This window comes from Anoplopoma fimbria, chromosome 10 (genome assembly GCF_027596085.1).
Source record: "Anoplopoma fimbria isolate UVic2021 breed Golden Eagle Sablefish chromosome 10, Afim_UVic_2022, whole genome shotgun sequence".
Lineage (NCBI taxonomy): Eukaryota > Metazoa > Chordata > Actinopteri > Perciformes > Anoplopomatidae > Anoplopoma > Anoplopoma fimbria.
The window spans coordinates 24,351,115-24,361,968 of NC_072458.1; the positions used below are offsets into that span (position 1 = coordinate 24,351,115).

General features: G+C 40.8%; 2 protein-coding genes across 2 annotated transcripts; one reads left to right on the forward strand and one right to left on the reverse strand.

Moving 5' to 3' along the window:
• Nucleotides 1-800: 800 nt before the first annotated feature.
• On the forward strand, nt 801-6,399 carry cart4 (cocaine- and amphetamine-regulated transcript 4). The gene is made up of 4 exons (XM_054605664.1): nt 801-947; nt 2,955-3,038; nt 3,649-3,748; nt 6,386-6,399. The coding sequence occupies exons 1-4, from the start codon at nt 807-809 to the stop codon at nt 6,397-6,399; spliced, it is 339 nt and encodes a 112-aa protein (XP_054461639.1). The 5' UTR covers nt 801-806.
• Nucleotides 6,400-10,541, reverse strand: LOC129096892 (zinc finger protein 629-like). Its single transcript, XM_054605578.1, is given in 3 exon segments — nt 6,400-6,652; nt 6,655-7,431; nt 10,021-10,541. Coding segments are annotated over 3 exon segments (1,128 nt in total). The 5' UTR covers nt 10,214-10,541; the 3' UTR covers nt 6,400-6,494.
• Nucleotides 10,542-10,854: the final 313 nt, after the last annotated feature.

The window sequence follows — 10,854 nt, forward strand, 5'->3', positions numbered from 1 at the left end:
CACAAGACGTCCACGAAAATACGCAAAAAGACAACAAAGACACGAATGTCCACAAAACAACCACAAAAAACAAACACGAAGAGACGCAAAACGTCCACAAAAATACTCAAAAACAATCACAAAGAGAAACAAAACGACCAAAAAGAGACAATAATTATAAAAACATAAAACATAAAAACAAATAATAAATGCGGTTGTTTGTCTCTTTGTCTCATAATCCGTCCATGATTATAATAACTTTGAATCAGTATCTGGTGATCACAGTAATAAAGAATCCATAATGTTTCCTCTCAATGTGATCATTAAAAGAATAGAACTCTGAGGTTCATTTAGCCTTCTGCTTCAGTTATCGACCTCCGTTCATCGACCTGTTTAATATTAACCAACCAGACGCATCATCAATCACAGCCAAACACGTCCACGCCGCTTCATCTGACGTCCTGAATACATGAATAATATCTGACAGCAGGAGGAGGCGTATAAATACAGGAGGGGCATCAAACCGCCGAGCACATGTGAAGAGGACGAGGACGGAGGACCAGAAGACGGACACATTGAGGAAAACTGAGGACGACAGAGAAGATCGACAAGTAGAAAAGAAATAAGACACCAACGAAGAAGAAGAAGAAGAAGAAGAAGAAGAAGAAGAGGAGATAAACATTAGTGTTTTACTCCCGTAGGATCTTTTAATCGTGAGTTCAATTCCTTCTAACTGAACTACATTCAACTGTTAAAGTAATAAATGTGACATATTAGAATCATTTTTTGTGCTTAAATTCTTTTAGGATCTTTGAGTATTTTTGGTGATGGAGAGTGTGCGCGCCGCGGTCTACCTGTCCGTCTGTCTGTCCGTGCTGACATCACTCTGTCAGGGTCAAAGGTCAGCCGACAACCAGCTGCCGTCTGCAGCGGACGACCCAATGATCGGACTCACGACCAAAGAGCTGGTGAGTCATCTGTCTGCGTAGAGGATCTCTGGATCACGTTTCTGTATTCTAACATGGATCTAAAGACTTAAATATTGTTTTGATGAAAAGGTTTGATAATGTTTAGTGAAGGCATGCTGGGAAATGTTTTTAAAGGTTTATATTATTATTATTTATGAATATTAAAACTTTAACTAATGAATGTTAAACAATAATTAAATGAAGGAGGTTAAAGATGGTCAAAATTAAACTAATTACTAATGACAAACAATAATGTAGTAGTTTAAAGTAGTTTAAAGGGAGTAAATTAAGTTTATGTTTGCAAAATAAAAACTTGTTATTGTTAAAATATTGTTATCTAGGAAGAAATAGATGTTGTGTAAGATCGTTGAAAGTTCAAAGTGGAACTAATTAAATATGGAAATGTTTTGAAGTTAAAACTAATTAACGTGTGAAACTGTGAATCCGAAGCTCATTAAAAGAATAAAGAAGTTTCATGTTCATGGACGAGGTGAAGGTTTAATAAAGACTATTTAAGGTGGTTAATGGTCAAAGTTTAGCCAGTTAAGCTTCTTATACGATGTCATTTAACGATGTTATTGTTGCTGCCATTACAGCTAATTAAGGAGATGAATTCAAAGAGATTTGAGACAAAGGTTAAAGATGATTAAATAATAATTAAGATGGTTAATTAGGGAGCTTAAAATGATCAGTTTAAAGGGGTCAGGGTTAATCTTTCTGTCATCAGCCTCTGAGAATGTTTAAACCAAACTCCACTATTTATTCTAAGGATTTAATAGAACGTCAAAAACTCATGTTTTCACTTTTTTCATTAATATTAATATACAAATACTTTAATAAATCAGTTTTACTCCTTGAACATAAAACACACATCTCATCACACCTGTGAAACGTCAGCTCTTAAATATGATCAGACATTTTTATTACATTTAGTTTAATAAATATCAGAGGGAGCCTTAAATACAAACAAAACAACATGTTTATTATATATCTGCAATAAGTGAACGTGAACTTCTGTCATTATGAATGTGTTTTAATAGCTTAATTATTTTATATTGATTGATTGATGTTTGATTTGAAGTTTGATCTCAAAAGATAAATCCACTTAGAAATCATAGAACAAAGACGCTGCAGAACTCCACTGAGAACCTTCACTGAGAACCTTCACTGAGAACCTTCACTGAGAACCTTCACTGAGAACCTTCACTGAGAACCTTCACCTCCACTGAGAACCTTCACTGAGAACCTTCACTGAGAACCTTCACTGAGAACCTTCACTGAGAACCTTCACTGAGAACCTTCACTGAGAACCTTCACTGAGAACCTTCACTGAGAACCTTCACTGAGAACCTTCACTGAGAACCTCCACTGAGAACCTTCACTGAGAACCTTCACTGAGAACCTTCACTGAGAACCTTCACGTTGATGCAGATAGATGTGTGTTCATCACCACGTCACTGCAGAGCTGGTCAACGGTCAACGGCGACCAGCTCATCATCATGTTACTGATGGAGACGGTTTGACTGCATGCTGGGAAAAAGTATTTTTGAAGATGTCCTGATTTTAATCATAATTTCCTTATCTGTGTGTGTGTGTGTGTGTGTGTGTGTCTGTGTATCTGTGTGTGTGTGTCTGTGTGTGTGTGTGTGTGTGTGTGTGTGTGTGTGTGTGTGTGTGTGTGTGTGTGTGTGTGTGTGTGTGTGTGTGTGTGTCTGTGTGTGTGTGTGTGTGTGTGTGTGTGTGTGTGTCTGTGTGTGTGTGTGTGTGTGTGTCTGTGTGTGTGTGTGTGTGTGTGTGTGTGTGTGTGTGTCTGTGTGTGTGTGTGTGTGTGTGTGTGTGTGTGTGTCTGTGTGTGTGTGTGTGTGTGTGTCTGTGTATGTGTGTGTGTGTGTGTGTGTGTGTGTGTGTGTGTGTGTGTGTGTGTGTGTGTGTGTGTGTGTGTGTGTGTGTGTGTGTGTGTGTGTGTGTGTGTGTGTGTGTGTGTGTGTGTGTGTGTGTGTGTGTCAGGCTGAAGCCCTGCAGGGTTTCCTGGATGAAGCCGACAGCAGCGTCGGTCTCTCTGTGGAGAAGAAAGCCAGCGTGATCCCCCGGGTGAGAACATGACGGACAGCTGTCAATCAATCATTATTATTATTAATTATCTATTGATTTATTAATGTCCTCTGAGCATGTGTGTGTGTGTGTGTGTGTGCTTCCTGCTGATGACATGAGATGAGTGTCACAGATACAGATCACACGTTAACGTCAGCTGTCAGGCCGATAGAATCTATATTTAATACTTTATGCTCCGATCAATATGTATTCATCACGTGACATCACATCCTGTCTCTGTGCTGCGTTCAGGGAGCCTGTTTGACCACATAGGTTTCTTCACACTTCACTGTATTTAGTATTAATAACTATATTTATAAGGTTAGGGTTTAAACTTTATCTAATCATATCATGTGTCACCGCTTCGATCCAGGTCGTTATCATGTCCTGATCGTCTGCCTCATCATTCATTCAGTCAATTCATGTTTTTAATTAGTGACAAAATATTATCTCATTATTTAGAGTTTCTCACTGTTACTAAACCTGTCTGTCTCTCTCTCTCTGTCTCTCTCTGTCTGTCTCTGTCTCTCTCTCTGTCTGTCTCTCTTTCTCTCTCTCTCTGTCTGTCTCTCTTTCTCTCTCTGTCTGTCTCTCTCCCTCTGTCTCTCAGTGTGATGTTGGTGAGCGCTGTGCGATGAAACATGGACCTCGCATCGGTCGACTGTGTGACTGTCTGAGAGGAACGGCCTGCAACACCTTCTTCCTCCGCTGCTCCGAACACACACTGACACACACACACACACACACACACACACACACACACACACACACACACACACACACACACGTCTCACCTGGCTGTCTCTGCATGTTTCTGTCTTTGTTTTAGAGTTTCAGTGTCTGTCCCTCAGATTAATTTATTTTTGTTAAATAAAGATTCTTCATTAAGCTGCTCGGCTCCGACGACCTCATGATTTACACAGGAAGTAGTACAAGTACACCAGAATACTCTGCTTCATGTAGTATCAGTGGTACAAGTACACCAGAATACTCTGCTTCATGTAGTATCAGTGGTACAAGTACACCAGAATACTCTGCTTCATGTCCTATCAGCAGTAAAATACCAAAGTATTCTCAGCTTCATGCAGTAAAAGTACATGTTGTGAGGTAAAATGATGTTACTGTTGTAGCTGCTCGAGACTTTGAAGTACTATTTTTAAAGCTATTTTTCTTTGTCTAACAAACTTATTAAACAAAATAACTTTGTCTAAAGTAAAAGTAGGGCAGTAAAAAGTAAAATATGTTTTCATGGATTATTTAAATGGTTCATTTATCGTCACTGCAGTTCTTTGACTTCCTGTCTTTTCTGAGAATTTAGTCACCTGGTGAAGAAAACCTTATTTCATTGGTTCTCCTCTGTTGCCGACCTCCGGCTGTATGACATCATCAGCCCGATTGTCCAATCAGAGACGAGCTGCGTCTGATTCAGAGAACATTTAATCAGTGTCCGTTTTATTTCAGAGAACATCACAGAGACAGGATGACATTTAACTCACAGCGTCCGGAGAGAGATGAGATGAGAGATAAAACACACACACACACACACACACACACACACACACACACACACACACACACACACACACACACACACACACACACACACACACACACACACACACACACACACACACACACACACACACACACACACACACACACACACACACACACACACACACACACTTACCTGAAGAGAAGCAGGAAGGGTTTGAGGATAAATTATTGTCACAAAACTAAAACAGTTGTTGCATTTTATTGAATTTGCAAACAGCAACACATAAAAACAATCATAAGTCGACATCTTAGTGGTCGTTTCCACCAAAGCGTCTTTTTTTTTTTAACTATTTGCACTAGCAGTGCGTATTAACTCTCAACCTGCAGCGGAGCGTCGATTCTGAACGTTTGCCTTTTTTGCAGTGGAAACATTTTGAACTTTGGTTAAAATGCTGAACTTTGACTTTTTATGACATTTCATACTATGAAGTTTTACGACAAACTACACTTTTTTTTTTTTTTTTACTTCTCATGAAATAAAATAGTATTATCTTTTATAACTATATTATGGGTTTTTTAATTATCATGAAAAACTATATCTATTTTTTGGTACTTTTTTTTTGACATACTATACTATGACCTTTTTGTTGAATAAGTCATAAAAAAGTCATAGTATGAAATGTCATAAAAAGTTAAAAAAAAGGAGGTTGGAGTAAAGTATTTAATAATAAGTCATAGTTTAATTCTGTCATAAAATGTAAAAAAAAAAGTCATAGTATAGTATGTCATGAAGAAAGTCATAATATCAGAAGCTGTTTATTACCAAGTACGTTACACATACAGGGAAGTTGGCGAGGTGGTTAATTGGTGCCTACAGCAAATAAACACAGTGCAATAATAAAGACATAATTTAAAAATAGAAATATGAAAATGTACAATAAAATATGGTAACAAATAAACAAATAAGAGCAAGTTAAAACAAGTGTATTATTAAAGTGTCAAAGTCTATATTAATAAAGAAAAGAAAAGATGTGCAAGGGGTTGAAAAAAGTCATAGTATAGAATGTCATTAATAAGTCACACACTGCTGAGCTGCAGCTCAAATTAACAGTAAGATTCTCAGCTTTCAGAAGACACCTCCCACTGCTATGTGGAATCTACTGTTGACCTGCATCTCCCCTTAAATATACTCTGTCTTCCCTTAATAAAAAAAGATATGTGGGTTGTTAAGGAGATTCTTTTCATATCAAACAATAAAAATAGTTGTTTCCATAACAGTGAGACCAGGACGAAGGAGAACCCCTAACTCTCATCACAAATATCAAAGCAGAAGTCTCCCTCCTCCATTTTCCAGATGAATCTGAGCCATCTGCAGAGATATAAACTATTATTACACAGCAGAACACTTGACAGTTTACAAAATTCTCTTTTGTAATTTGTCTGCTTCGTAGAGCAGCTCAGAGTAACAGGAGTCAGAGTTCACACGTCACGTGACATTTCAGAAGCGCAGCAAAGGTTCTTAAACCTGCAGCAGCAGTCTGGTGAAATCCCAAACACTTAGTTCGAGTGGTTGGAACCAGCTGTGGCGGCTCCCCTCCGCCTGAACACCGGGTCGTTGCACCTGGTGGAGCGTCATTGACGAATTCCCAGTGTAATCAGTAACAACGGCGTCTCAAGTTTATCATACGGTGGGAAAATCCAAGTCGTATCTGTCATCAGTCTTACCAGTATCAGCATAGAAATGTCTATCTGGATCTAAGTTCCTGGTCCTACATAGCTAGTCTGGTCCTACTCCATCAGTAGCAACCAGATGTTTTCTCTCCTGTATGAGTTCTCATGTGTACCTTCAGATTTCCACTTTTGATGAAGGTTTTACCACAAACTGGGCAGTTGTATGGTTTCTCTCCTGTGTGGATTTTTACGTGCGTCTGTAAATTTCCTCTCTGTGCAAAAGATTTATTACAAACTGAGCAGCTGTAAGGTTTCTCTCCGGTGTGAGTTACCATGTGTCTCTTCAGATACGCCTTTTGTAAAAAGCTTTGGCCACAAACTGAGCACTTGAATTGTTTCTCTCGTGTGTGGATTCTCATGTGTGTCTGTAAATGTCCTCTCTGAGCAAAAGACTTCTTACAGACTGAGCAACTGAACGGTTTCTCCCCAGTGTGACGTGCCATGTGGAATGTTAGCTCTCGCTTCTGTATAAATCCTTTTCCACAAACTAAGCAACTAAACGGTTTCACCCCTATGTGACGGGCCATGTGGTCTGCCAGATGATTCTTTTGAATAAATCTTTTACCGCAAACTGAGCAACTAAATGGTCTCTCTCCGGTGTGAATCCTCATGTGTCTCTTCAGACATATTCTTTTGCCAAATCTCTTCCCACACTCAGAGCAGCGAAATGGTTTCTCTCCAGCTCTACATCTGGAATAACTGATAGAAATGTCATCATTATTCAGAGAGTTTAAACCTGACTGAGGTTCTCTGGTCTCCTTCCAATCATCACTGTCATCAGTCTCAGGTTCAGAAGAGTCTCCAGTCTCCTCATCAGGATCTGGTTCTGGATGTCTATCTGGATCTGAGTTCCATGCTGGTTCTGGTCCTCCACAGTCCTCTCCATCAGCTTCTGTCTCCATGTGTTCAGTACGTCTGTGATGAAGCTGTGAGGACTGAGGTTTCTCTTCATCATCTTCACTCTTCACAGGGACAGGAGTGAATGTGAACTTGGTGATATCAGCCTCCTCCAGCCCTTGAAGCTGCTCTCCCTCCTGACTGGTCCAGAGTTCCTCCTGTTCCTCTTTAATGTGTGGGGGCTCTGGGTCCTCTTGGTCCAGACTGGAGCTCCACTCCTGCTGCTCAGGAGGAACCTCTTCTTTAACCACCAACAGCTGCTGGACGTCTGCAGGAGAGAATGAAATACAGACACACATACTGACCAGCACTCAGACTAAACTTAAACCAGAAATAATAATGATGAGATGTTGTTTCAAAAATAGAGAAGTGATTCAGCAAAATACCATTAATGATCTTTTATTGATTCCTTATTTTTTGTTTTTCTTCAAAATGTCATACTGCATGAAAAAGTGGCATAATAATAATAATAATAATAATAATAATAATAATAATAATAATAATAATAATAATAATTAAGCCTTTATGGGGAAATTACAATTCTCTGAATTCAGAGACGAGGAATGAAGTGTGCGAACTGTGGAAAGCACACCAGGCTCAGATGATGACGATTCAGTCTCCCAAAACTCAGAGGACAGCTAATCCAAAGAAAAACTGGCACAAAAAGACCCACCCTGCACAGGATTAGAAGAAGTCAGTAAGGGAGCAAAGTGCGGAAACAGAAAAGGAAAACAAGAACCCCGTTAAAGCAGCATGACTCTGATGACGATCCAGACCACAGCCTGAATGAAGGAGAAGTCGCGACATTGCCGATGACACCCAGCTGGTCTTGTCATTTCCCCACTGGTGACACTCAAGTGGAGGCACGCATTGCTGCGTGCTTGGCTGACATCTCGAAGTGGATGGCGACACATCACCTGAAGCTCAACCTGGACAAAACCGAGCTACTGTTCCTCCCGGGGAAGGGTTGCCCGCACCGAGACCTGTCCATCACCATTGATGATGCCGTGGTGACGCCAACTCGGACTGCGAGGAATCTGGGTGTGACCCTGGACGACCAACTGTCGTTCTCAGCAAACACTGCATCGGTCACACGCTCCTGCAGACTCCTCCTCTACAACATCAGGAGGATTCTCCCCTTCCTCCCTGAGGAGACGGTGCAGGTGCTCTACAGGCTCTGGTCATCTCCCGCCTGGACTACTGCAACTCACTACTTGAGCCCCGGCGTCGGCCGTCAGACCTCTGGAGCTCGTCCAGAAAGCTGCAGCTCGTCTGGTGTTCAATGACCCAAGTTCTCCCACACAACTTCCCTTCTCCGTTCTCCACACTGGCTCCCTGTAGGAGCATCCAGTTACAGACTCTGGTGCCTACAGGGAAACAGTACATTAGGATATCATTGAGGACATGCGATGAAGGGCTAGCAGAAAATGTTTTAGTAAGCGAAAGCCCACAGACACTGATGCCCCTATTACTAGAACATGAGACCTTGCTAACATAGGTGCCACAGGAACTATGGTCAATACACAAGACAAACGTAGGAAGGATAAAATCAGCACAACCCAGAAACATAAAGAACAAACCAGGAGCTAGGTTACCATACATAAAACAGTATCCACTATCGCAGCATGCTGTTGAAGGCATGAGGCCGTAATTCAGGGTCTGATAGAGGCAGGAGTGTTAATCAAAACCAAAAAGTCCCGTCCTCCTCCGCAGAAAGAAGGACGGACTCAGAATGAGGAAGGAGACACCTCCTCACCGGTCGTAGACAACCATAGGAACCCCAGGGGGAAAACGGATCCCAAAGACTAGCTGCCAGAAGGTAGTGGTTCGTTAGCAGCAAGGTATGGCAGTGGGTCAGACAAAGAAGATGAAATCAGAAGCTCAGCAGGAAGTCAAAGAGCAAAGGAGTCAGATCCAGAAGAAGGAACCTCAGAGTCCTAATCAAATCAAATCAAATTTTATTTATATAGCGCCTTTCGTGCAAAATTGCAATACAAGGTGCTTAACAATACAATGAAAATACAACAATACTGTGAAAATAAACGGTAGAGAGAAATAATAATATAGAAACATGGTATAATAGAAAGAGCAGCAACAGAGTAACATTCTTATACATGAAATGTATAAAACCAATAAATGTATAAAACCAATAAAACCAGTAGTAGCACAGTAATACTGATAACAATGGATTAAGAAAATGCCAAACTAAAAAGGTATGTCTTAAGATTTCAGTGCCAGAGGACCGGATGAATCTAGAGGGAGTTTGCGTTAAAAGCATGTCTGACAAGTATTCAGGCGCTAGTCCGTTCAGTGATTTGAACACCAATAAAAGGATCTTAAAATCTATTCTAAAACTGACAGGCAACCAATGGAGGGACTTTAAGACAGGTGAGATGTGTGCTCTCCATATCCCCAGTTGGTGGTTCCTAGACATAGGAACGTTTCCAGAGGGCCTAAGGACTAGGAGTAACAATCAGGTCGTTCTAACATTTAGTGTGGTAACCCTAAGTACACCTTAAACCACAGGGACCAAAAACTAACCCAATACAAACCTGAGAGGTGGAGATGGAAACAAAAAAATGCTTGAAAAATAAACAAACAACCATTAAGACAAATGAAATCCGAAAGATTGAGCCCAATAAATGAATTCCAGTGTTCAGGAGAAACCATAATCATATTCTGGGTTATTTAAGAATGACTTGAGAATCAGAATTTCAAAACATACAGATGTAAATGATAAATAAATAAGACAAACGATCCTGATGACGTAACACAGTGAAAGTGGATTTCCCTTCATTCACATCTGTCAGTGTGAACAGAGAGAACAGAGAGAGGAGAAGAAGAGCAGAGAACCAACCTGCTCTGTGTAACCGAAGCTGAGGGTTGAGAACAGCGTGCAGGAGTTTCCGTTGTCGCTCGTTCTCCTCTTTAGAACGACACAGTTCCTCCTCGTACTCTGCTATCGTTCTTTCAAACAGCCCAAAGATCTCTTCAGCAGCCGCAGTGAGTCGCTGCTTCACCAACGCTCTCAGCATTTGGACTTTACACATTTTCACACAACGACACACACTTTTTCTCCACACAAACTCCGTCACAAACACCGTTTGCTCTCCATCAAACAGTCACTCTGACTAGCGCTGTGTTGCTAACTTCCGTCCCAGCTAGCATGCTAAGCTAACTTCACTAGCTTTGTAGGCTACCGGGAGATGAGTCAGAGGTCCAACATTCAGAGAAAAGTCCATTCAGAAGGTTTCTCCGGACACACAGAGACCAACATGGACCTCACACTCACTGGACCAACACAACAAAGAGACTCTGCTAACAAACAGCTTTCTGAGAGACGCCATCTTGATCAAACTCTGTGAAGTTAGCCTCAGTGAGAATACAGCTTCCGGGGCAGACTGGTGGCTGAGCTTCAAAATAAAAGTCTAAAAATGGAAATGAAAGCTCGTCATCGGAGACACCGGGTCGGATTCTGGTGAAATCAGATGAAATCATGCAGCTTCAACAGAAACTCCTTCAGCTCAGACTCCAGCAGAGACACTTTTGATTTAACATATAAATCTATAAGTCTGTCCGTTATGAATCCAGTTTGTTTGCATTCCTGAATATGTGCATTAATGATCCAGATGTTAGCTAGAATTCTCATAGTTTATTGCCTTTCATCTTATTATTTTAATAACTGTGTGGA